This window comes from Rhagoletis pomonella, unplaced genomic scaffold (assembly GCF_013731165.1).
Source record: "Rhagoletis pomonella isolate Grant_MI unplaced genomic scaffold, Rhpom_1.0 Rhpom_scaffold_00511, whole genome shotgun sequence".
Classification (NCBI taxonomy): domain Eukaryota; kingdom Metazoa; phylum Arthropoda; class Insecta; order Diptera; family Tephritidae; genus Rhagoletis; species Rhagoletis pomonella.
The window spans coordinates 1-26,564 of NW_023459065.1; the positions used below are offsets into that span (position 1 = coordinate 1).

Below are 26,564 nucleotides of genomic sequence, written 5' to 3' on the forward strand. Positions count from 1 at the left end.
TTGCGAGCGCTTCTGGTTCAGGCGGTCCGAAATCTGTGCTGTGCCGTAACTATCTATTAAACCGTGTCCCCTTGCATGCAAACAAACCAAAGTTCGCCGTACACCCCTGACCCTTATTATAACTAAACTTTGAAAAAAAGTGTATCCTCAAGACAAAAACATCGAGATAACATACTTTAAGATCCAATTGTAAATGCCGAAGATATGACGAAAAATGTAAAAAAGCGAACCTACCTTCGGCCAAACTAAAAATACTCAAAAATAAGGCACATAGACTCAGTGGTCCGGCCTGCTGTTCATCCTGTCAATTGCTTATTTGGATTATCTAACCATTGAATGCTTCTTGTAGTGTAAATCAATATATCAGATGAAGAGTAAATCAAATATTAATATGTACTAAGTCATTTCATGATTTTACAGACTGGTTAATGGCGACATTTTTTCAAAATCTTCTTTTTGATGCAGAAATGTTCCTAGTAGAGATTTACGCCGACGGGCAATGCGTCTGGAAACGCCGGCGCTACTGCCGATGAGGTAGATTCCATCTCGTCAGCGTTAGGCATTCGCCATGTCAATTCAGATTGTAATTGTATTAAATTCATTCTTGAATTAGTTTTAAATTTAAATTACGTTACTTTCTACTTGAATTAGAATGTCGAGTGTCTGCCGCTGATGGATTTGCGAACAGAAGAAAGTCTGAAGTGTGTACATACACATCTCTATGTTCTCTACAAATCCGTGTGTACTTTTTAAATTTAAAGAAATTGAAAAATTTTAAAAGTTAAGTTATTGGGGTAATATATGTCGCTATCAATAAATTTTTGCAATAATCTTATCAACCGTTATGTTAAATTACGGAGTTATTACGATTTTTTGTGGCTTATGTATTGAAAACATGGTTTGGTCTACTTTGGGCCTTTTTGACCCACTGTTTAAAAAATGGCTTATAGATGGTTAAAATTTCCACTAAAATATTAAGCGCCAAATTTGTCTAAGAAGAACCGAATGTTATGAAAATTAATAGTATTTTTTACCAAAAAGGGGGACTTTAACCCTGTGTAGAAGACATTGCGATGCGCGGCAGCAAAACCTTCCTGGAATTTGACCACCACTTAGGAATGCTAACGTAGTTTTCACACAGCTACCTAGTACTTGTATACGTCTACGGGACCCTAGAATAAAATAACTTACGAATGTAAAAATAAGCAAAAAAAAACAAATTGTTTGCTTTTTATTAAAAGTGTGTTTAAAATATTGAAAAAAAAATACACAGGAAACTCAACTTGTCTTTGTTTTATCTCCAATAATTGAGGAGTTAGATGCAATAAGGCGCTTTCGATCGAAAAACGTGTTACCGCTGTTTTTTTTTTTTTTTTTTTTTTGAAAAGTTCATTGGCCCAAATTATGCAAAAAACCCCTTTAAAAATGTAATTTTAATTTCATAAAATATTGTTTTTATACGAGTAATGTTTAGTTCCTTCAAACGATGTATTTCAATGTGCATACATCATGAAAGTTTTGTAAAAAATTCCTTAGGCGCCGTACGCCGCCGCCGCGCCGATATTTTCGTAACTCAGCGGCGGCGCGTCTAGTTCCTAGAGCATCTACTTAGATGCATTTCTGCCTCAAAAATAAAATTGAAAATGTCACTTACGTCTTTTTGGCGGTTAGGGCTCGATATTGCTATCATTTCCCCGATTTGTTTGCGAGAGTTTTGCAGGATTAAATCTCGCATTTCACTCGCATGCGGCATCATTTCGGAGCATTTGGCCCGCTATAGAATCTGCCATAAAATTGTAAGCATTTTTTCTTGTGTTTATATTTACTTGTTTTATTGTATTAAATTTTATTTAGCATATCATATTGAATTACAACGAATTGTGAGTCTGCCAATTAATTTTCGCTCGTTCCCAAATTTTAATAGGTTTTTAATTTAAGTCTGATCTGATTTAAATAAATTAAATACTATATTCAGCCTTATCGCCAGTTCCATGGGAATGAATTGTTTCCATAATTTAAGAGACAAAACAAAGAAAATTAGAAAATTTGTTGGTAGCTTGTTGTTTTTACAATTGCTTTTTTCTTAAAATTACAGACCTTTTACTGGATTTATTCATATAAATTTAAGTAAAAGGTCTGAAATTGTAAGAAAAAGCAATTGTTAAGCTTTTATCTATACGGCCAATTAAAACTTTTTGTTTGTAAATAAAGCCTAACACATTTAAGCAAAGTCTTCTTAATTTGTTTGGGAGCTTTAGATAGTATAAAAATACAAGTAATTTTTAAGCAAAAAACAAAATGGACTTCAATTCTCATATAAAAATTTAAGATTATCGTTAATTTCATCACGATCCAATTATCATAACATAAAAAAAATAAATATAAATAAAAAAATATTCCGACGAAAAGTAAAGTCGTTTAAAAATACTAGGGATAGTACATATTTCCCGTAATCAATCAAAAACTGAATTTTGGATTTTTCAGTCAGGTAGTTAGGGCTTTTGATATTTCAGGGACAATGTGAGTTACGCCCTTTCCATACTACACTAACGATATCTACAATGTACATATTAAAATTTTATTTCTGATTATACTTATATTTTAGTTCTTGCATTGCCAGCCTTTCTCTTTGCTCCAACTCTAATTTTCGTATTTCGAAGTCTTTTCGCATTTTTTCTTCCTCCAATTCTAGTCTTTTCATCTCCAGATCCAGCTTTTTCTTCTCTATGCAAATTCTTTTTTCAAACAACTCACTTCTCCTTTTAAAAAATTCTGTTAATTCATGAATACTATTTTTATATGAGCACTCATGTGTTCCTTGTGGCCTTTCATTAGCACAATTTGCTCGCTTGGACAGGGGATCGTCATTTTTTGTTCTTTTTGGCATCGCCGATATGGATTCCGGATCAGGCTCCGCCACCTCTGCCGTGCAAAGTGGCTCCTCTACAATATCAATAATCTCTGGCTTTACCATCAGCATCATGTCTTCACTCCATGAGCATTCACCTTCTGCTGACTTAGAATTAGTTTCCATAAGTCCATCGAGAATCTCGGACTTCACTGCGACCAACTCATCTTCATCACACCAACGTTCAGCTTCAGTCGTTGTAACGTTGGTGTTGCGTTCTTCGATGGGGAAAATCTTTGTAAGTCGATCATAGTACGGACAAAGTTTATTCACTGTATCTAAAAGTGTTACTAAATTAGATCGTTATGGTCGTTGTTGATAACTTATGCTTATATCTGACTCTTGAATTCGATGCTATCAAAATCTATACAATTGGAGTTTGCCTTGATCCACGTTTCGGCCTTTAGTAGTGTCTTCTTCATATACCGCACCTTGCAACGAGTTGTCTCGGGAGTAGCATCGATTTTTGTTTTATTTAGTAGCGCCGAGTAGTATACGTAAGCGGAGGGCCTCTATTTACATATTAATGTATGGGGATGCACATGTGCGTGTGTATGTAAGTATATTTGTTCAATGGAAATTATACCAACCAAATACCTACATACATACATACATACCTCAATATTTTCATTCTCCAATAGGTAGTCTAATAATAGTTTATTCTCTTCATCTGTCCACTTCTTTTGTGGTTTTTCCCGCCTCCGGGTCCGTTTCATATCGTCCACTAAAATATCAATCGTCAAATTATTAACTTTAACATAAGTGCACAATTAAAATTTTGTTACTTTTTGTTATTCCCTTAATATTTGTCAATGCAAATTTCTGCGACAAGGCATTAGCAGCTGGCTGTTGTTCAAAGTGGCAATCCACTCTATTCTCGTTACTTGTTAATTGGTAGTTTGGTACCAGTGATGGAAAGCTATGTTCTATTGTACCTTTTTGGCCCTTTTCAACTTCGCGTTACATACGGTACAAATCCACTAATTTGGGTGCATTTCGCACGTGACCAAATTATTTGTCAGCAAACCTTATTAATTTTTATCAGAACTATTTAATTAATTTTTCCTCGGCCTAAACCAAAAAACCTCGCCAGTTGCCTCCTTTGCAAAATTTCACCACTTATTCGACCCAAGTGCAGACAGATCCCTATGAACGCTATGTTTCTTTCATTGCCTTAACTTAAGATGTGTTCCAGTGCTTCAAAACCGTTATGCAACAAAATACCCAGCGGTTTTACCAGGGGAATCAGATCCCGCTGCAACATCATGTTCTTGCTCCAACAGCAGATTGCAAAAGTCGCCGAAAATGAGTCGCCTTGTCAAAAAAAGCTTAATTGGGCCTCGGTCGACTCGAAAAGGTTTCTTCCCATTTGTCGGGGAAAACCAAGGAGATTTCTCAAATTGGAAGAATATCCCTGCCACAACACCATTAATACCTTTAATAATCAGATATTAACTGGCATGCAGATCACAAATTTCATCAAGTCCCAATATGAACATAAGAAAATGTCAAAAATGCCGGCTACCGCAAAATTGTGGAAATGACAGTCAGCACAAAACCGATACGTACCTTCTCTGCAGATGTGCGGCTTTAAAAATCGTTAATGGCATCGTCGTGTATACATAAGAACGTGATTTAATTTTTTACGTACATATACCTCTTTTATTGGGTACAATTTTTTCTCAAAATAGGTACAATTTGAAAATTTTAATTTTCCATCACAGTTTTTAATACAATGCCGTAAAAATGCAGCGAGTTCACCACTACCAAAGAAATGTAAACGACGTACAGTAAACCCCCTAAAAACGTTCTCAAAGAATATGTGGTCACCTGAGTGGAAGATCGACCTATCTCGGCAGCCAGTTCGAAAACGCCCTATCGCAGAAAACTTTTCAAGAACTCCCTAACTGAAAAATACCCTATGATGTTGCTGTTGTTGTAACAGCATACAGATTCCCCAAAGTTTTTGGCGAGTGTTGTTGGAGTGACAGTCCTTGACCAGATATAAACCTGGGTCATTCCAATTACGTAGACCCGGCTGTCGTGGGAACGATAGAAACACTCTATCTTAGAATATGGTTGAAGAACGCCTTATCTCAGAATTCGGCTCAAAAACTCCCTATCTCAGCTAAAAACACATTGACAATGTGCTGAGAAGGGCGTTTTTGTATCGGCAGCTGAGATAGGGCGTTCTTCAACCACATTTCTGAAATAGGGCATTCTTAACTCAAATTCTGAAGAAGGGCGTTTTTGAAAAGCTTTTAAAATATGACGTTTTCGAACTGGCCGCCGAGATGGGCCGATCTTCCACTCAGCCATCGATATAGACTCATATTTGTATAAAAAATGCACTTTATTAACAGAATAAATAATGTTCTCGTTTAAAATGTCTACATACATACTACTGAAAAAATATTGAGTAAAATTGCACCACAAAGTTTACATTTGTAACATACGAACATACATATTTGTATATGGATGTATGTACATATGTACATACATACATACATACATGATTATAGGAATGCATACATTCAATTGGTAATTATTTAAAATACTTTTAGGAGTTTTTACCTAAATGCTTGCTCGCACTAGCTTATGATATATGTATGTATGTATGTATGTACATACATACGTACAACATACATCATTCAATTCCATTGTTCAAAATAGAAACACTAAATTATCACACGTTTGCGTACATACATAGGTATTCGGATATAATAGCATCCATTCGTTTAATATTTCCACTGTTGTGAATTTCCGGGCCCAAATCGGCTTTTTAAGAGCGCACATGGCTTACTGCAGCTAGATGTGGAATACGGGACCAACTCTGTTCTGTGGCGCTGGCAAATATTAAATACATGAAATTACCACCAATATTTACTGCCGCAGCCAGCCAGAATACAATACGCCATTGTGCCAAGGTTTCATGATGATTTATGATAAGCCCTATCACATAGGGCGCTAAGAATCCACATATGTTTGCAGCCGAATTCGTAAGACCATACATAGTGCCTGCGTAACGGGGACTTAAAGCGATGTGATTCATTTGATTACCAGCGTACACAGCGCCGCCAAAGGAACCAACACCGGCCAGCATCACGGTAACCCAAATCCAACTGCAACCAACATAAGCGGTGGCTAGAAGTCCTATCGATGGTATAATGGAAGCTATCGAATTCCATAATTTATACGAGTTTAGCTGAGAAATGTAGCGCCGTTCCAGCATCCAATCCGCCAATCCTGAACATACAATACCCACTATCCAGCTTGTAAAGTATGGTATGGCGTTTAGTACTGCATTTGATTGGATATCAAAATGGAGTATATTGCTCATGTATGTGGGCAATTCTGTGAGTTGCGTGTAAAAGGCCCAACTCTGACCACATTGTGTAATTAAAATTGCCCACAATGGTAGCGAGGTGAAGATTGAACGCCACGGTATTTCCTCAGCAGCTGTGTGTATGACATCCTCATCAGATTCAGATAGTAAATCGCTGTTATTTCGAGGCTGCATAGCACGTAAACTCCGTTCGATGTAGTCTCGCTCTTTGAGAGATATGCGCGGATGTACGCTTGGTTTGTCATACACCAGATACATCCAAAATGCGAACCAAACTATACCCAGCAAACCAAATATGTAAAATGCTGATGGCCAACCTCCAAGAAAATCCAAAGAGCACAGCCATCCTGCTAATGGCATTGAGATTACTGTGCCGATATTAGATCCTGCGTATACGATAGCTGCAAATTTGTTGCGCTCTAATGGTGGTATCCAGTGAGCCAACATGGCATGCATGGCTGGGTAGGTAACACCTTCACCCATGCCTTCTAACACTCGTACAAGTACCAACATAGGCAAATCCCAGTACGCAGCGATTGGTGTTAGGAGAGTAAAAATTGCTGTAATAAGCACACCAAAGCCATAAATCAGCTTTCCTCCCATCAGCTCTGCTAGGCGACCACCTGGGACTTGCGTCAGCACGTATCCGTAAAAAAATGAACCCAATACAAGACCTTGGGTGGCCTCATCCCATACGAATTCTCCCTCCTTAGTGGGTGTTGTATTATTCGTTGGCTTTGGAACTGGGCAAGTATCATCTACACTAGTGGAATTGTCTTCAGGAATGGCTGTTTGGTTCACCATGGCAACTATAGCTACGGACAAATTAACGCGCATGGCGTAAACTACGGCAAAACCAAGGAAGCCCATAAATCCAAAAATATGCCGAGCTTTTGGAAAGGTACCATCATCTGAAACAACGATGGAATAGGTTAAGTGTTGGGAAAAACACTTTCAAATCGAATTTGCTTTGTGTTACAAGCAAATAAATACTTGTTGAAAGTGTACACATTTATAGGGTACGTATATATGCATGTATAGGTACTAACCTTCAACTTCTCTAATTAGAGGCGTATCAGCAGAACTGCCCTCATTTGTGTCTAATTCATCGCTATCTTCATTACTGTATATATTGGTCGCGCTTACTGCTCTGCGATTACGAGCAAAATCTCTGTGAAAATCTATGTCGTCATCAGCACAATCTTCCGCAGCATAATTGCGTGCCAAGCCTGCATCACTATAATCGTCTACAACGGCTCTACTAACGCTACGTGAATTGCTTGTGCGAAACATTCTTAGCTTATCACTTCCTCGGCCTAGGCTCCTTTCAAAGCGCGCAAAATGCGAATTTAACTTTATTTATGCACTTAATAAATAGAACTAATAAATTGTACAAGGTAATTTTGTTTAAATAAACAGAAAAGCAAATGAAATGCAATATCAGCTGGCTCAACCGCAGAGTTGCCAGCTCACAATGTTTTTAGTGGATTAGTAATAATGCCTTTGAGGGATGTCAAATATCAAATAGTTAAAACGACTAACGAAAACAGGCAATAAAACATTTTTTATCTATTTATATTTTTACAAAATAAGGATATATGTATGTTCATGTTTCAGTATATATGTAGTTAGTCAGAGAGGAAAGGAAAAAGGCTATGGCTATATTTTTAATTTATTTATTACATTATTTTGGAAGACGTGTTATTCACAGGTATAAAAACATTTAAAATTAATTGATGTATACAAGAACGAAATTATTTTAAAAAGTTTCAGTCCGCATAACTCACGGGCCTTTTTTAATTTGCAATAGCTGTTCCTATAGGAAAAACCACGTTCTTAGCTCCATTCTGCAGCTTGAGTGTTTCGTAATGGTAATTCTGCTCCACCAAAGCACAGGTTCCAGTTCCCGTAGTCGCATTGGTCGTTTTCAATGGCTCCAGTGAGACTTGATAGCAATCAATGAAGATGTTGATACACGGTATCTTCAAACCTATTTCGTAAGCGCTTGCATGATTACTAGACCAAATCGATGCATTTACTGGTTTTATAGATTCTTTCACGCATAAGCTGATAGACTCCTGTATAGTTCGAAATGTATGAAGTGTCACGACGCCGTTGTAACCATTTCCTAAATGTTCATGTGTGACATCACACACTATTACAGGAGAGTTTGCTCCCAACTCTGGTATAGAAATAGTCTCCCAATTATGTTTAGCTATAAGGGCCAAAATCTTGTTACGCTCAGCATGTTGAGATACGTCAGCTGGGATCGGCTTTAACAGAGCCTGCAGCCGCTCCAGCAATGCAGGACGAGTCGACTCAGCAACGAGCACAGTAACAATAACTTCAGGCGCAAATGGGTATTGCAGTGATCGGGCCAAATGGTAAGCTGCCGCGTTAAGATCGCCTTTATCAGCAACGATAAGAACAGTGGGTGTACACTCGCTCGCGTTGGCCATCTTTCCAGTTAACTTTTCACTTTGTCCAATAACTGCTCTATCGTATTCAATGTTATTGAACATATCCTGAGTGATTTTTATATATGGCATTCCCGTGGTGTATTTCAAAAACAAACATGAAAATCTTATCCAAATTTGCACAGGTCAAATTTATTTGTTGCCACAGAAATCAATTTTCGCGATGAACGCCGCCAAATTTTGGCATATCTGATAAGAAGACCTTTGGCAGTAATGACAGCATTGTTCACTGTTCATTGTGCTATTGTGAATACACTGAAAGGAAAAGCGTAGACCTCTAACGAAACAAAGGGCCGTATGCATAAAACCAAAGCAAGTGCCTTTTTCTTAAGATTTCAGACTTTTTACTCGAAGTTTCAAGTAAAAGCAATTGCTTAGTTTTTGTACGGACAAAACATGAAACCACTACCAAATTTTTTCTTCCCCGCTAAAAGAAGCAGAACAAAGTGCATCACAAATGTGTCGTGCAAACAGGTTGATTCGCCGTTCGTAATTGAGAGAGCGTACCACGTGATTCGGTTGTTGTGGAAACGCCGTTTAAGGTCGGTGTTATGCAGACAAACTTTTGTTTGCCAAATTAAATGGCGTCTGCTTAGTTTGCTCAGAGGTGGTTATGTCGAGTTTGGCACAGGGTTGCACGTTTATTATGGTTTTCATAGCTATTGCCAACACGAAATGAGACTTTCAGATGTACATAACGCGTACAATTAATATATTTTTTATGATATCGTACAGGCAATTAACTGTACCCCTATCTTTGAAACTCCTACAACATAAATTCAGTTCTCTGGCTTTCGGTATCACGGCAATTTTTGTGTATAGCAACAATTGTCACAAAATATTGTATATGACAACACCAAATTTGCTGCAGTTTGACCAAACAAAATTAGTTTGTTGTGAGAGTCGCCAAACTCGCTCTCTCCGAGGTTGCTGCAACAACAATTGCACGCAGTTTGCCAAACAAAATTTCTCCATAACACCGACCTCAGAGGATGGGAAACAAACAGCTGATTGCACACAGCACATAAACATACCTCCAAGTACAAATTATAGGCCTGTCAGAATGAGTACTTGTACTTCAATAACGGAAACGCCACAATGAAGGTGTTGCGTCTGCAAACAAAAATAAGCTGTTTCTTATGGCCGCGTATTTGATGTTTACACAAGTCAATTTTTCAGATACAATAGCAAAACATTAAAATTTTTTTACTAATACTTCCCTTGAGGTCTTCATCACTGTCTCTGGCCTTTCGAACTCAGTTTATTGTCTGGATACCTACTTTACTCAAACAATGTGTAAATTATGTGCATATTCTCGGTGGTCTTGTCTTGTGTAAACGCGGGGTTATACAACTGTCAGCAGTGACGGACTTACTGCCGTCCCTAAATTGGAGCGCTAAGCGTTGCGTTATCCATTGTCGACGAGTGTCAGCGCGCTCCATCCCCAAATCAACGCGTCGTAATTTTTGACGTTTTCTCAGATCCTCTCGTTTTTATTCTCATTTCCTCTTTCACTTTTTTGTCCTTTCTCTTTCTTTCCGTCTTCCGCATCCAACTTCAACACGTAACGCCCTGTCAAAAATGAAAATTCCATTTGCTCGGCGTTAGCGCCGCGTTATTGTGGGATGCTTCATACAAATTGTATGGGCATGAGGATTTTTGACAGTTGTTTGGCGCTTGACGCGCCAATTTAGGGATGGCAGTTACTTAAGGCCCGTTTACATACAACTTTAGCGTTGCGTTGGCGTTGGCGTCGCTTCGACAGCTGACTATGAATACATGCATTTATATGAAAGTCTCCATATAACCAAAGTTGGGCAACGCCAACGCCAACACAACGCAGAAAGATGGCCAACTCTCAACTTTTCGCGCGCGTCGTTCGTCAGCTGTTCTAAATAATCAAAATTATGTGATTTAATTTTAATTTTTAATCAAATGCGGGCAAGAAATATAGTTTTTTAATGCAATTATTGATGTAAAAATTTTGATTTATCAGCCGCTAGTATGTTAATTTAGTGACCAAAGTATTCTGTGCTAAGCGTTCATTGTAGCAAGCACGGGCGTTACGCGCGCCGCTGTCAAAGCGACGCCAGCGCCAACGCAACGCCAAAGTTGTATGTGGACGGGCCTTTAGGGCCCTGTCTCCATAGGAAAACACTGATGTCGTGATAAACATGTCAAAAAATATATTTCCAATGGAGATCGCCTATTTCTCATGAGCTGTATTATATGTCAGCGCTGATTGCTTGACATCTATTGGAGGCAATTCGATAATTTGATAGCCATATTTTCATTTGAAGGAAAGGGTGCTGGTGGTAACATCGACGAAATTTTGATATTAAGTCAAAATAAAAGTCTGTTCCCTATGGGATTATTTATGATTACGTTTTAGGAAATTATTCAGCAAGTTTTTTAAAGATTTAAATGTTTTTAAACACTGAAATTGAGAGAATGTTTTCTGGTGGCATCATGCGGCAAATGATTATTTCAAGGCATCAAAGTGCCCACACACAAAAACTTGCAATCATATTGCTAGTCAAAATGACAGTTGGTAGGCCATCGGTGTTTGCCAGTGGAGTTCTGCGGTAAAGGAAAATAATATTTTTCTCAGTGTACCAAACTAGTCCATCATGGCTGGCAATGCCATATTTGACTAATGAAATCAGTGATTACGACATTTCTCCCTGTTACTTTTCAGAATCTAGTTAGACTTCTTCGTGCAAAGGTTTTCAATAGCTGTGCGATTTCTTTCGTCGCCGTGCAATTCTCGAAAGCTTGTTTTTATTGCGTACATACATAAGTTTGTATATTAATTATTAGTATACTCAGCAAATGATTCTGCGCATTGTGTAGAAAAAGTGAAAACAAGAGGAATTTGCGAATATGCACCTGTAGCTGCATTGCGAAACAACAACAAAGTCTGCAGCATATCAGCGCGCGCTAGATCCCGAGGCGAAAGTGGGGCAATAACCAAATCAACTGCAAAAAACAAAACAGCTGTTGCTCATTTAGTGATTACTGCAAAACCAGCCAATTCAGCATCGCCATCAAAATCATATTACCGATTGAATAGCGTGTGATAAACTAAACTATAAATTGCCAAATACTAACGCAAGCAGAATGGCGGACATAAACGAATTGATTGGGTCATCATTTGTGCGTGTTAAGGTAAATAATACCCAGAGGACTTATGGGACACATACGCCCATAAGCGAAAGTTATGATAGTACAAAAAGTAGATACGATAACACCACGATGTAGCGAACCACGATCTTGTGATAAGCTTTATCACCGAACACTTCCCCTTTAAATCCTACGGTTACTTTTATGTACATATGTATGTACGTAGGTTTCCCAAATGTGGCGTACATGCATACATTCGTGCATAACGTTGGGGAGGGGCTGTCCGAACGTTATCAGAATTTTTATTCGCTGCATATGTACATATGTATGTGCTTGCATATGTTAATACTTTTACTATTTGACGAGCAGCTAATTTAAATTATTTTTACAATTAATTGTATTGACTGCGGCAGTGAGTCAATTGCTTTCGCTTCAATGCAATGAATTGAAATGCATTGTCAATCAAGTACCTAGTACAGAATGTTGGACCCCCTAGACCGCAACTATGCTGCATTTTTATGCTGTATTGTGGCGGTGCCTAGGTATAAATCGCAGCCACAAACATTTAATACAGTCTATGTGTTTGAAAGGCAATTTTTCTACCTCTTCCCCACTTTATCCATTGCTTTAATGTATGAATATACATACATATATGCAGTGTATGTTGATTGGATGAACTTCAATGGCTTCACCACGGATTCTCCTTCAAACACCGTTTCGGTTTAAATGTAACCGAAGTCTTATCTCTATAAATAACTATATTTTTAATTCTTCGCTTTACAGCTCGTCGCTTTTGTACACTTCTTCTTCATCACAAATGCTATGCTAGGAACGTGGGGACATGGAGCTTATGAGTTTTACAATTTCCTCTTTATTATTTCCATGCTCTGGGCAATGCATTGCAAGGAATCTATTGAAGCGGCACAAGTGGTAAGTATCCAATGTATAAAGAAACGTCTGTACATAAACGTCTGTAGGTATATAAGTAATGGTAGTACATTTTAACATCTGTTTTACATATTTAAACTCATTTTACAAGTTTGAGCTGCTTTCGATTCGCCAGTCCTTAGCGGATTGGTACGGCTCCTATCTGCTATTTTTGTTGTTGTTCTAGGGGTTATAGGGAAGGGTGCAACTCCGACTGGGTTAGTCTATAGGAACGGTGTTAGTTGAGTGGGATTTAGGGGGCATGCGCAGAGATGTTCGAGTCGTGGGGTGACACTCCGCAAGCCGGGCACTGCTTGGGCACATCTGCATCTACCCTGCTCAGAAGAATTTAGCCTGCAGAGTCGCTCTGTCGCTAACTTTATTGTTGCTTTTCCAAGCTGATTTTTCGTTAAGCGAGCAGAGTCAACTTTATGCAAAATAGATGTAAACTGTAAGCTTGTACATATACACATGATCAAATTAATTGAAAATGGCCAAGAAATTTAAAATAAAATAAAAAATATCACATATTGTACACGTTCTTAATAAGTGCAAAAATTCAAAGTGTATAATTTTTGATTTTGTCCATTAAAAATTGTCAAAGTTCATATCGTCGTTTAAAGTACAAAAACCGCGTGACTGACATTTGCTGCAAAATCGCGTAACTGACATTTGCTGCAAAAATTGGATTTGCTCACACAAGCTCCTAGCTCCTCTTAGCTCGTCTTGAAATATACTAGCCAGAAATGTGATTGCTTTATAAAAAAGAGAACCATTTTGAAATTGAGTGCTTTTGCTCTTTAGAAAATAATTTAAGCAACTTCACATTGACTTGATAAGCGGTTTTGTACTTTAAACGAAAATATATTTATTTACTCCGCGCAAAAACCTTAAGCGATATTTTCTTTTAATTTGTAAATATTTACCCATTTAATATGGGTCCTACTCGGCATGATGTTGCACCAAGCAAAACGTACACTCATACAATTAAATTGCATGCATAAGCATGTGTGTACATACAATACAATATGTATTTATGTACATCTCTGTTTAAGCAGGTTAGTGACAAGCAAGTGATAACAACCAGTTGCTAACTAATGTGTGGAAATCTACGTATATACATACATACATACTATTTATGTATTTATGCTGCAAAAACAGCCTATTTTAAACGCTTGTTGTTATTATTTTTTCTTATTATTAGTCCCAAGGGGGCAACCCTGCCGCCCATCCGTCGAGATCTAAAATATTCGGCTACAGAAGCAAATTCATCACATGATTATTATGCCTTTATCTTAGGCAATCATTTATTGAGAGGCGATAGTACCGCTTTCTTAATGCTGAAAGGAATCTAATATATCAAACGTGCTGGAATGGAAGTTAAAATCCTGGCATAAGCAACGGAGTGGCTCATGTACTTGAGAATTAGTTTAGGGGTTAAAATTGTATTGATACAGGAGAGGGAACATTAAGGCTAACTTCAGCCAGAAGAAGCGGACTTGATATTGAATCTTAAGTTAACCATAAAGGCCGTTTCACACCATTGGTCATTTTCCCAAAATTTGGTGCAAATCGTATCCCAATCTTGTGTATGCACAAATATTTCTCTTTATCTCAATCAAGAAAACAATTTATAAAAAATGTACAAATCTGTACAAATGTACCAGTTGTGTGACACTGCATTAAAAATTATACCAAGTCTTTCCCCTCGACTGATAAGTGTAGGAACACATAATTCATAAAAACTTTGAATTGTAATCAAGAAACTGACTAATAAAATACCTTAATATTGATTTCCTTTTTTTGTCGTAACCTAGTTGATTTATGCGAAGGTGTGGTAAAATCTCTAAATACTCTAAACTGCCCACAGTAAACCCACAGACCATTTCGCGGTCTTTTATGTGTTCGGTTGCTCCCCGCCAGTGACCACATTCATGGTGCGAAAATATATTTCGGTGGTAGCACTTCCTCACCTAACCCTACCACAAATATATAAAGCGCAGACGGTGTAAGGGGTACTACAGTCAACTCCGCTTTCTTAATTGCAAATGGTTTTAGTAAAAATATCGCGGAACTTAAAGAAGCGATTCACAGCAAATAATGATCCAGCGAATTGAGAAAGCTGCAAAAATTTGAAGTAAATCATAATACGATTGACTGCGAAACATTAGGCGTAGACCTAAGTGATCTGTTCAAAATGAAGTTGGCAGATAAAAGGGGAGTGAGTTCTAATCAAAAAAGGAATTGCCACAATAGGTTATTCAACGGAAAGGCCAAAAAACGCAGATACGCCAACCTAAAAATGAGACATGTTATGATTTGTCGCTGATTGCAAATCTTGATTAGTTTTAAAAAATATGTATATATCAAACACACGTTTTGAAGTGTAATAAGCAGTTTTTAGAAGTAGCTCATGTTGGCGATAATATTAAACCAAAAACTAAAAAATGCCGGAAATCAAAATATAATTTTTTGATTAGATACTCCCCAAATATAAATTAAAGATTGAAGAAAACGACATCATACAAAACTAAGCGGAATAGACTGTATAAGCATGCTAATAAAATCGTAAGAAAATGGCTAACATTGCGTGCTGTACACTCTTTGCTTTCGAAAGGTGGTAATAAAAATCCTTATACACTGTTACTGCCCCCAACTGTGAAGAAAATTAGAAATGTTGCATGCCAAGTGTCAGAGTTGACCTTTTTTTCAAATTAATGAAGCTAAGCCAGTACGTACAAATGTATGCATCTCCAAACTACGTACAGTTTCCACCCCCCATTAAAGCGCACTACCTCAGAAAGTAAAGTTTGCAAATTTGGCTACAACAGCATTTTTTTGAAAAACATACATACATACATATGTATGTACCAGGAATGTTTGATATCGACTACAGTGCGCAAAAGTGCTCTTCGGCTTAGAATTTCACATGCAAAGGTAGTGACGTGGTATAATAAATAAATACATATAATATGTATTAATGTTCATATGTATGTATGTATGTACACACATACATACATGTGTATATATACTCTTGCTACAAAATTAGCAAAGAACGCGACGTCATCGTCGCTTGGCCTCTAACTTACCCACTCTTCGCATAATTAATATAATCAAATCAACACTTTTTTTACTTCTCTTTTTCTTGACATTAGTAGTGTTTAGTCTTTTAGAATGAAGCGTTTTTGCCAAAACAGACATATCTAGTGTATTAACGTATTCTTTTCCAAACCGCACCCGAAAAGTTATTGAAACGCATCACTAGAGTAATCAGCGCATCATAAACAAAGTTGATGCTTCGTTTGTTTTTGGTTACCATTGGTATTTTAAAAATGGAAAATTCCGAAATGGTGATCATTGTTTTATTAAATATTCAAAATATGCAATGTATATGGTTGCAATGTTTTGCAACTCTGCATATGTAACCAGTTAAAATACCGCAGTAGAACCGTATCCAAACGTTGTATTGGTACGTTTTGGAAGTCAGCTTATCTTTCATGTGCACCTTTCTTATCTGATTTCGCCATACATAATTATGTATCATATGCAATTGCCATTGATAGTAGCGGAAGTTTGTAGTTTGAGAACTTTTATAAAATATTTCTTCTCTAAATGCTTTGTTTGCCAAATTTTTATTCCAGCACCTAAGCAACAAAATTCCATATACACGTTAGTCTCCCAGATGATAATTTGGTAGGCCTTCATATTTGAAGCCATTCGAGAAGGTTTACCAAGGAAAGGCTGAAAAATGTGGCCTTTTGGAAGGGCTTTTTGCTCCTCGAAATATCTACTGCGAAAGAGTTCAAATCTCAAAGAGAACAAAGAAGAATTTCATTCATATCTGGTTCATTGTATTACACTTTGGCATTAGTATTCTGTTTCTTTGCGGGTAATCCCGGAGTTATTTCGGAATAGGCTAAGTTTACAATATGTATGTATGTATACATATGAACATAAATATTTGCTAGCACATATTTTCACAACGTTCTTACAATGTTCTTATGTACATACATCCTAATATATTTTTAACGCTGGAGTTTCAACGGATTCACTGTACATATGTATACAATTTGCCGCCAACCATTTTTTGTTTGCTATCGTCACAGTAAATATTTTTACTGTTAGTATAATATATTTTAAAGATATTTATTTGGGGTTTCTATGTATATCTATTCATCTATAGTATAAAATGCGTTATTAATTACCTCATTCATACATATGTCCCTCTTTCATTGTACTTTTTTTCCTTTCGTTTACTTACAGGCGCTCGTTATAAACGCTTCAAGTATATTCTTTGATTTGATATGCATAATAGTATATTTCAATTTTATGAGTAAGTTGTATAAATATTTATTGTGAATTTTTAGTTCAACAATTTGATTGCCCTTTTAAATTAAGGACTTCTTCTAAAAATCTATTTCTCAAATTTTCAGATGGCTGGGCGGTTGCTTTCTCTATTATCAACTTGGTTCTACGCCCCATCACTGTTATACTACTATACAGAGAGTTTAGTGCGCGTGGCGGCAGTCTACAAACCGGCTCCGTTTTTCCCACCACACAACAGCGCACTTACCAGGACATAGATCGACCAACACAGCCTACTCCAACCAACTCTCAGCCTGGACCCAATGTTGCTAGTATCTTTTAAGAATTTGGAAAGAAAACCAGCATAGAGTATAAAAATGCGATAGAAAGTCGGTGATACGTTTCCAGTGTATAGCGTGCACACTATGACAACATGATGTTCCCGTCTCATTGGTTTTAGACCATTTATTTAAAACATTAATGTTATCGAAAAAGGTAGCTCCAAAAAGATTTAGTGTTAGTGTAAAATCTACATACTTCCATTTCAAAAGATAAATCATTATGGCATACTCTACTTGAGCTCGACATCTTCTACAAATTATTTTTTGCATCTGTGCCTCTATGTGCAAGCCAAGGTCAAATACAAGTAAAGGTTTAGTCACTTCATCTTAGAAAAGTCTGCACAAAAGTTTATTCTGCAGTTGTATTCGAATCTCTACGAGGTCTCATATTGAATTGTAATTCTTAACATATGTGTTCGTATGGAACAGTGGCTTATGTCGAAAGGCTGGCTTTAGTATAATGCGGCATTCTCAGCATGCGATTGCGAATGACTTACTGGCGCGCCGAGCCGTTGAAGAACTTTTGGCAAATAAGCGTGCAGAAATAGTTCCGATACTAGCAAGTCAATACTCTTATTAAGTCTTGTCAAAAAATTCCTTGTCGTTTAAAGAATAAAGCGAATGCCAGCTTCCCGACATAAGCTACTATTCCACATGAACACAACATAACCCCTTTGTTTATTTTTTTTTTGGGTATTCTTATTAAACGCTTATACCTTGAAACGTCATTTAAACGATTTATAACATAATAAAACTTTCAAACCATCAAAGAAGCGTATTAACAGATTTACCTGTACGTTGGCATGCAAAACATAACCAGTTATATTCCCTTTTAAAATTTGAATTCATTAGTAAACAAGTTATTGCATATTTTAAGTGCAAAAAATTATTTAGTTTATTATACTCTTCAGGAGATTTTATATGCTCCACTGTGCTCAGTAACTTTTCGCCGAACGACTATATTTTTTTTATCACTTCATAACTTTAATTTGTGCAAATAATTGTTACAATTTTAAATTCGTTCAAAAATTGACCTCAACAGGAGATGGATAATTTTTTTTTTTTTTAAGAAAAAATTCAATATATTTTCAATAGAGCCTTTTATAATTTATAAAATATGTACCTAGTTATAAACGATCACCAAAAAAATCACAATCAAAAGATTCATCGAAATCTTGGAGAACTACACATATTTACAATTGCGATGTTTTTAAAGCAGTGGTATCCGCCCACCAACTAAATCAATAGTGCTCTTGAAGACTTGTAAAATAAATGGAGTAAAATTTTTTCAAAACTAAAATTAGCCAATGAATAACAAGCAAAAAGTAAGCATTGTTGGTATTATTTATAATTCCTTAATCAAAGCACTAAAATCAAAAATAAAAAAAGCGGGTTACTCCACTTAACTAACTATGGGCTTACTTATTTACACACATATTTTATATTTGATATACTTTGAATAAATACGTATGAATTGTTATGGTATAAGGCGTGTGTTGCGGCAGGTAAAATTTTTACTTATATATGTACTAATTTGTGCAATAAATAACGACAATTATAAAAGATACGCTTGCTATTTCAATAAACAGAAAAAGGTGTGATGCATCTCCGTTGTAAGAATGCCTAAAGTTTGCCCTCGGTACCAACCAAAGTGGTTGGACTACGTACCAGACGTACGTGTGGCATCTTTTGCTTACTATTTGTCATTTGCGTTTTCCCGTATATCTATACCATTATTAATGAGCTTCGAGTCACTGAAAACAAATTCTACTCTACGCTGCTCCACGATACACATTGGAAATATCTGCAGACTTGTGCGAACATGGTCCTAAATACGGCTGCATGCTACTACCTCATTTCCTAGGAACATCACCTTAACGACGAAACGCAGGTACATATTTGCTTTCAAAGCTGTTTCTCTTCGGATTCCATCGTGGAATCAAAGGGTATGTTTCATAACGAATCTTGATAAGGCGCCTCGTTGTAAGAAGGCACGTCATCCTCGGCGATCGCTCTCCACAGATCCACATAGAGTAACCGAAATAAGAGGGTCATATAGCCTTAAATCAAACCCCACCCCCTATTTACGCTATTGCCTTTAATTAGGTACAACTTACCATCGAATTTGTAGAAAACTTTCTTAAATTAAAAAAAAAATGAGCACATATGTGGTGAACACACGATTTCAATCGCAATCTGATACCTTGAGGAATGATTCTCTTACCCACACGGTATTCAATAATTCAAACATGTCTCCTTTAAAAAAGAATAAATAAATATAAAATTTTTATTTTTGTTTAACGTTGATCCTTAAGTACTACCGAAAATAATACATAACAAAAAAAAACTTAATAAAACAAATTGCTTTTAGTACAAAAACTAAATACAATATTTTACATAACTTTGACTAAGTAATTCCAACATTTCGCAATTGTCTTTCTTTGTATTTGTACATACATAAGTACACATGTACATACATATATTTTATCAGATGGCCCACTTCATCGCTCTACTAGAATCCTTCTTTGGCCTCTCGAAAACGATATTTATCATTGCTGCCAGCCAAGCAAGGCACTCGCACCAAATTGAAGTAAATCGATCCCATAAGTTGCGACGCTGGTGTGTTGGCTTTTTTGAGACAGGAATATAACATATCGTCGCATATACAATGAGATCTGTAAAGTTGATTGCAATTAAAAATTAGTGTGCGATAATTAAATTGAATGTAAAAATTATGAATAAAAGCACGCAACTAGAAAGGACAACATTTGCCAATTAGTTTAGCAGTTGGCGAGTAGTTTGTTAAATGAAAAGGTGCAGTGTCATTGGCACAGTAACGAATCGTAAATATAGATGCAAATATGTATGCATGCATGTACCGTACATTAGTGTGCGCCTTATTTCTATGAAGATTTTTTTTTTAAGCTAAAAAGCAAGACATCCTAGACAAGTTCGTGTGGTCATAAAACCGTGTCATGCGAAAAATTTTGAAAACCGGTCGAACTTTTCTACGGGGCGTTGTAGATCATAGTAGTAGTGCATACTAAGCATATACATACATATATACATATTACTTACTTTGTGTACAAGGAATCATTCATCAGTTCGTATTTATTTTGATAGGCACGTATTTTCACGGGGCATAAGTCGTGCAGTCGACAACATCGATCCATATCCATGTCGGTGCCTAAATCACTATAAGTTTCCGCAATGTCGCCAGTGCCGCACCATTTTGTGCCTATTGAATATTAAAATCAAAATTCCATTCAATAAACATTAACATCGATTTTAAGTAAGAATAAATTAGATATGTATTTAAAACTTAAATGAATACAATGAGGAGTTTACAAGCAAACGCTTTATGGCACACAATCTGCAAACGTGACAAAACTCAAAATTAGACGTTCGTCAGAACATGCTAATCAAGCGGCAAGGGAGATTTTATCTTAGGTTTTTTCAACAAATTATAAGCAAAAAATTGCTCCAGCTTTTGCTGAAAGGCAAATAAAAGCTCTGTCTTTCATCTTTAGCGCATAATTTCAAAAACGGCAAATTTTGATTTGTGTCACTTTTGAAGATCGTGTGCGATATATACCTGTGTATATTAGGCTGGTCCAAAAAAAAAAAACACGGGAAAATCAATCTTATGGCATTTTTCTGCTGCCGCCCTCCATAATTATAGAAAATGTTATAAAAATAAACATTTATTTTTTTATTTTGAAATCCGTTAATATTTAATGCAAGCAGTTTACTCGGAGAGAATAATTTTTTTTTATACATTTGCTATAAAAACTATAAAAAAATAAGAATATTTCTTTTGAGAAATTTTCAAATAGAATTATGAAGCATATCGAGCCCTATCCGCCAAAAAGATGTAAGCTACATTTTTTCAAAATATTCTCTCTGCATCAAAAATAAAATTTTGAAGAAAATGTCGCTTACATTTTTTGGCGGTTAGGGCTCGTTATATAAGAAAAAAAATTAACAGATTCGTTGAGCTCTTCGTATGAGGGGTTAAATAAATTTTGTATATAAGAAAAAAGATTATCGGCAATGTAAACATAGTTAATAAATTTGCATAGTTAAATATGCATCATAACCTTATTTTTCGAAGTTGTCTGAAGAGAAATATTCTTATTCGATAAAAAAAATATCGAATTTAAAGCAATTCTACGAAAAAATGCATTTTCTTCATATAAAATACAGTGGAATATTCAGAGCTCTGGCGGACTCAGAAATATTAACCAATTTCAAAAAAAAAAATATTTACAATATTCTATACCACTGGCGTGACTGGATAAAGTATTTTGGGCCACCCTAAAGTAGTACACATACAATTATTATGCAATACCTTGTGCGTGCTGTTGCATACGTCGTGCCTACTTACCCGGTATTATGCCGCTCAACAATGAAAATGGACTTTTCGGAAATATATTTGCTGCCAAATTGGTAACACCATTATTATTATTATTTGCTGAGCTATCGTTATTCGTATTGACATCTATGGCTTTGGCTCGATTCCGTGAGGCGTACGTAAGTTTATCGACACGTTCACATTGGTTCATTAACTTCAACATTTCATCGAAAGTTATTCGCAGTGGCCGATTGTATTTGGAAAGTCCTTCGAGTAGAGCTTTACCATCCTTTTCATTGCTAGTTGGAAGAATCAAAGCGAGAGAATATACATAGAATATGTATTGTACATGGAAATGCTTGTTAAATGTGGTTTAAATTGGAAATTGGAATTGATAAATTCGCAAAAAAAAAATCTCAGCAGAATATCCCCTATTTCCAAAAATTAATTTTAGAAATCTTAGAAGACTATGGGCGGATGTGATAGATTACTATATTTTTACTTCTTGTTTCTCTGAAAACAATATCTAATTTAAGTTAAGTTAACAACGTATCGGAAATGGGATTTTCAACCCTAAGGCAAGATTTTGAACGTCAATTTAAAATTATAAGTATGCAATTTTTGACTACTCAGCTAGACTCTCGACTCGTTGAAACCTTAAACAAGTATATTCAGATAATAATTTCCTTAAGAAAATATTTTATATAATTTAATACAAACCCCTTAAAAAATAATGCCTTCTGACTTGACTTCTTCTATTAGGGATATCAGTTGAATAAACAGGTCGAGAAAATTTTGGAAAATCCTGGACCCAAAACCTGAAGCATCTATTTCCTACCCACTTTTTTTGCGCAGAATTCAGAAGTACTCCGGTATGCAAGGTTTATGAGATATTCCAAACTAAAGATGTGAAAATGGCCTTTTTTGAAAATTTCGAGAATAAATTTTTTCGAATATTGGTACAAATTTTACCTTAAAGTAACTGCACTGTTTCACCTTTAAAAATCATTTTATTTTTTTAATTCTGGTTGTTCCGCGATGAGATAAAAAAATTAAACTATGCGATTTAAACTACCATGTTAGCGCCGTCAAAATTATAAGCACATATTGAAAAGTTTAATTTTTTGTGGTATTTAATTTTATCTTTTTTTTTAACGAAACTCGTATAAATCCAAGTTTCAAACTTTGTCAAAAAAATTAACAAACTGAGATTTCTTAGAAACATTTTGAGTATAAAATTGTATATAATAAAGTGCAGTTGAGATAGCGCGTTATTGAACCATCTGCTGAGATACGGTATTCTTCAACAAGTTTCTTCAAGATCGTCCCCGCAGCCGTTGATATGTTCAAAAAAAAAAAAAACTAAAAATCTACGGTAAGTCCTAGCTACTTCGAACTTGCTCTTTATTATATTAAAACTGCATTCGCTACAAAACAGCACAAAATCTTTCTAAGAAATTTAATTAAAAAGCTTAAAGTTTTTACGAAAGCCCATTGTTTTTTTTTTTAATATGTCACAAAGCTTGAAACTTTCATTTATATGAGCTTCGTTAAAGATTAAACTAAATTTTAATAAAAGAATCAACTGAAATTAAATAACATAAAAAAATTTTAAAATTTGTCAATACGTGGTGCGCTTATAATTTCGACACCGGGTGTATCGTCCCAATTCTGCGTTAACTACGTATCTAAAGTTTTTGGGAAAACTAATATTTCCACTTAAATTTACACTTTAAGCGTCACACTATTTGAAAATAAAACAAAACTTAATTAGGGTGCACTACCGATTCGTATGGAGTTATGTTTCGCTTTGAATACACAAAAATAGTATTGCTATCACCTTTTTGCAAAATATTTGAGTTTTGGAAGTTTTTCTTTTCCCCTGTAAAATTTGAGATGAACTAGATTTAAATTGATTTTATACCAAAATAATTTGACCAAAAGTTTTTCATATCAAAAATTTAAATACGTACATACATAATTAATACTTACTAAATCTCTATCAATTCGCAACCCAACAACAGTTTCTCTGGTCCTAACTCGGTAACCGCAATGGTGGAGTCGTGATAGTAAATCATTATTAACGACTCATTAGTTAGCCGTTTTCCGCTGCAAATAAAAAATGTGTACATATGTATATATGTATTTGCATTAGTTATATAATTTTTAATTAATTGCCGTGATGTCTTATCAGCATATTTTTTAGATTAAATGGAATGGATGCTAAGTGTGTATGCATATATGTATACACATATACAGTCAAGCAATAAAGTTTAGGTACAGCGAATTTTTTACAATACGGGCAACTATTTTTTTTTTTAATATTTTATTTTTCGCAAATTTTTTATAAAAATCAGACTTCCAAAGCTTGTGTAAAATTAAATAAAATTCTGCAAAATTGCATTCAAATATTGCACTTTTTACTTACGCTCTCTAAAAAAAAGTTGAGTATGCAGTTTTTTAGCCCACTCAATTTTAGTATAATAAAGTGCAAGTATGAGCAAGTTAGGACTTACCATTGATTTTTGGCAAATTTTTTGTTGAAGGTGTCGCACATTTTTTCCATATAAAAGAATTATCGAACATTATTTTATATGAAGAAAAAATTGCTAAAAATCAATGGTAAGTCCTAGCTGCCCCAAACTTTCACGTTGTTATATTAAAATTGAATGAGCTAAAAAACTGCGTACTCAACTTTTTTCTAAAGAGTGTAAATAAAAAGCACAATATTTGGATGAAAATTTGCAGAAATTTCTTAAATTTTGCATAAGGTTTGGAACTCTACTTGCTGAAGTGCATGCAATATGGAAATGTGAGTGTGGAATGAAATTATGTATGTAAATATGTACAGAAATATGTAAAGAAACCAAAAACACAAACAAAAGTTAAGTTGTAGAACTAGAGCAGCTTTTCTTAAAATCCATATTACATATTTTAATATATGTAAACACTCTGTCAATTGTATAAAATTTATTCCTGAAAGTTGTACGTATGTTTGTAAGTATATAAGGTATTCCGTTGCCCTAGCTAAACTTCGCAAGAAAGCGTTACAATGACAAACTTAACATTTAGCACAAATTTTCACTTATGTAACTTATCGTTACCTTGGTTCCAAAAAATACTGAAAATTTAAACAAAGTTGTTCTGCTGATAAAAATAAAGTGGTTTTAAAAACATTTACTTTTGCTACAAGAAAAATAATTTTTTAGTTAACTATGCAGAAGTTACCGCTACCACTTCTCCTCCTTATCATAGCTGTATCGGTTAACAATAGCTCATTAAAACTGTGGACTTAAAGCCGTTTTCTAGAGATTGGAGCGAGATTGCCTTTTCCGAGTGTATATTGTGTACCTAAATAACTTGATAGATTACCAAAGGTCTGTATTAAAATACTTCTTTACTTTTTAACCGACGTCAAAAAAGGAGGAGGTCATCAATTCGTCGGAATATTTTTTTTTATGTATGTTACCGGATTACTTTGGACCACGTTAACCCTTTCTGATAACTCTTAGTTTAGTTCTCTAGTGTCTCTTTGCCGGTCTGTGCGGAGTGGCAACCACCGTAACCTAACCTGGTTTAGTTCTGATCATTGTATCATGAAAAAACTAACGGTAATCCTAAATTTTTATACGAGCATTAAAATCGGTGGTTGTTTTTTTTTTGTTTGTTTGATTTATTTACTTACCTATACGTTTTCATCTGCCGCAAATTGCGACTTTCGAAGTATTGCTGAGTAAAAGAGGCGAATGATGGAAATCCCTGAAAACTTTGTGGCAGGTTGAAGGCGATCGTCGGTTTCGCAACGGCATCGGTAAAAAATCCGCAAAGTGCACACAAAAGCAAGCACAGCAATGGCAAATATTTTTTCGCGCCAAATGTAAACATTTTTTTTTCGAAACAGCTCCTGAGCCAGTTATAAATATGTGTATATTTTTTAATAACTAAATTCGTGGATGGCGCGGCACATTCAACCCGTTGTTGCGTTTCGAAGGCGTTGTAATGGAATAAACATTGCAGCTAATGCGATCTATACATTTTTATATATATTTCACCTATGCGCAAATGTAACTATTTACATGAATGTTCATACATACACACACGTATTCAAATATTTGTCGAATGAAAATTTCTATCGTAAGATTGCATGCACTATTTTTGATAACGATTATAAATTATAACGAATTAGCGTTTCAATGTAAATTAGTTTGTAAAAACCACTGTAAAATGTGAAATATGCAATTACATACATACATATATGTATGTGTACATAGGTATATTGTTTTTTAATTTGATTGAGTCTTTTTCATAAAATGCCAACGCTTTTTTTGCCGGCCGGAATACCACTGAAGGATGTTGCTGTACTGTAAAAGGCAAAGGAATTCTCTTTTCATATCGATTAGGCTGTGATTATACACTCACATACATAAATTATGTACCTACATATACATACATATATTTATTTGTGCCAGTGTACTTGTTCTTGAGGACAACAGATTGCGTGTTGTGCTCGTACATTGGGGAAAATGCACTTTTGTTGAGTACTTTAATATTTTATAATGCGACAGGTGGCAGATGTTTACAAAAGTAGACTCATATACATACATACATTACCTACATATGTACATATATATGCACTGCCAGAAAAAAGTACTGGCCGCACAAAGTATGCACAATTTTTTATTCACATACATTTTTCCGCTAGTTTTTTATAAAAATATAAGTTATTCTACGACCAGAACCATAAAAATAAAGTTTTTAAATTCTGTGCAAAACTAAGAAATTT

At 35.4% G+C, this 26,564-nt stretch overlaps 5 protein-coding genes across 5 annotated transcripts; 1 reads left to right on the plus strand and 4 right to left on the minus strand.

Moving 5' to 3' along the window:
* Positions 1 to 2,367: 2,367 nt before the first annotated feature.
* On the minus strand, positions 2,368 to 3,834 carry LOC118751049. Its single transcript, XM_036485809.1, has 4 exons — positions 3,694 to 3,834; positions 3,526 to 3,632; positions 3,249 to 3,420; positions 2,368 to 3,186 (listed from the first exon to the last, which is right to left on the minus strand). Coding segments are annotated over exons 1-4 (888 nt in total). The 5' UTR covers positions 3,695 to 3,834; the 3' UTR covers positions 2,368 to 2,578.
* Positions 3,835 to 5,239: 1,405 nt separating this feature from the next.
* On the minus strand, positions 5,240 to 7,712 carry LOC118751050 (sialin-like). Its single transcript, XM_036485811.1, has 2 exons — positions 7,304 to 7,712; positions 5,240 to 7,165 (listed from the first exon to the last, which is right to left on the minus strand). Exons 1-2 carry the CDS (start codon positions 7,545 to 7,547, stop codon positions 5,691 to 5,693), a joined length of 1,719 nt encoding a protein of 572 aa, XP_036341704.1. The 5' UTR covers positions 7,548 to 7,712; the 3' UTR covers positions 5,240 to 5,690.
* A 202-nt stretch (positions 7,713 to 7,914) lies between these two features.
* Positions 7,915 to 8,927, minus strand: LOC118751051. Its single transcript, XM_036485812.1, has one exon. The coding sequence runs from the start codon at positions 8,801 to 8,803 to the stop codon at positions 8,051 to 8,053; it is 753 nt and encodes a 250-aa protein (XP_036341705.1). The 5' UTR covers positions 8,804 to 8,927; the 3' UTR covers positions 7,915 to 8,050.
* A 2,515-nt stretch (positions 8,928 to 11,442) lies between these two features.
* LOC118751052 lies at positions 11,443 to 17,660 on the plus strand. The gene is made up of 4 exons (XM_036485813.1): positions 11,443 to 11,899; positions 12,638 to 12,784; positions 17,045 to 17,114; positions 17,215 to 17,660. The coding sequence occupies exons 1-4, from the start codon at positions 11,852 to 11,854 to the stop codon at positions 17,427 to 17,429; spliced, it is 480 nt and encodes a 159-aa protein (XP_036341706.1). The 5' UTR covers positions 11,443 to 11,851; the 3' UTR covers positions 17,430 to 17,660.
* A 2,024-nt stretch (positions 17,661 to 19,684) lies between these two features.
* Positions 19,685 to 26,028, minus strand: LOC118751053 (phospholipase A2 hemilipin-like). Its single transcript, XM_036485814.1, has 5 exons — positions 25,467 to 26,028; positions 23,774 to 23,890; positions 21,815 to 22,080; positions 20,506 to 20,665; positions 19,685 to 20,102 (listed from the first exon to the last, which is right to left on the minus strand). The coding sequence occupies exons 1-5, from the start codon at positions 25,664 to 25,666 to the stop codon at positions 19,940 to 19,942; spliced, it is 906 nt and encodes a 301-aa protein (XP_036341707.1). The 5' UTR covers positions 25,667 to 26,028; the 3' UTR covers positions 19,685 to 19,939.
* Between the last annotated feature and the right edge of the window lie 536 nt (positions 26,029 to 26,564).

Excerpts from the sequence above, each read along its gene's own strand:
- LOC118751053 (XM_036485814.1), bottom strand. The coding sequence starts at position 25,666 with ATGTTTACATTTGGCGCGAAAAAATATTTGCCATTGCTGTGCTTGCTT. Across the intron at positions 22,081-23,773 it reads TGCGAATTGATAGAGATTTA|CAATGAAAAGGATGGTAAAG; the intron begins GTAAGTATTAAT and ends TCTTCCAACTAG. Across the intron at positions 20,666-21,814 it reads GTTGAGCGGCATAATACCGG|GCACAAAATGGTGCGGCACT; the intron begins GTAAGTAGGCAC and ends AATATTCAATAG.
- LOC118751051 (XM_036485812.1), bottom strand. The coding sequence starts at position 8,803 with ATGCCATATATAAAAATCACTCAGGATATGTTCAATAACATTGAATAC.
- LOC118751052 (XM_036485813.1), top strand. The coding sequence starts at position 11,852 with ATGGCGGACATAAACGAATTGATTGGGTCATCATTTGTGCGTGTTAAG. Across the intron at positions 12,785-17,044 it reads CTATTGAAGCGGCACAAGTG|GCGCTCGTTATAAACGCTTC; the intron begins GTAAGTATCCAA and ends GTTTACTTACAG. Across the intron at positions 17,115-17,214 it reads AGTATATTTCAATTTTATGA|ATGGCTGGGCGGTTGCTTTC; the intron begins GTAAGTTGTATA and ends TCAAATTTTCAG.
- LOC118751049 (XM_036485809.1), bottom strand. Across the intron at positions 3,421-3,525 it reads TGGAGAATGAAAATATTGAG|AGGCCCTCCGCTTACGTATA; the intron begins GTATGTATGTAT and ends ATATGTAAATAG. Across the intron at positions 3,187-3,248 it reads TGATAGCATCGAATTCAAGA|ATACAGTGAATAAACTTTGT; the intron begins GTCAGATATAAG and ends TAACACTTTTAG.
- LOC118751050 (XM_036485811.1), bottom strand. The coding sequence starts at position 7,547 with ATGTTTCGCACAAGCAATTCACGTAGCGTTAGTAGAGCCGTTGTAGAC. Across the intron at positions 7,166-7,303 it reads TCTAATTAGAGAAGTTGAAG|ATGATGGTACCTTTCCAAAA; the intron begins GTTAGTACCTAT and ends TCGTTGTTTCAG.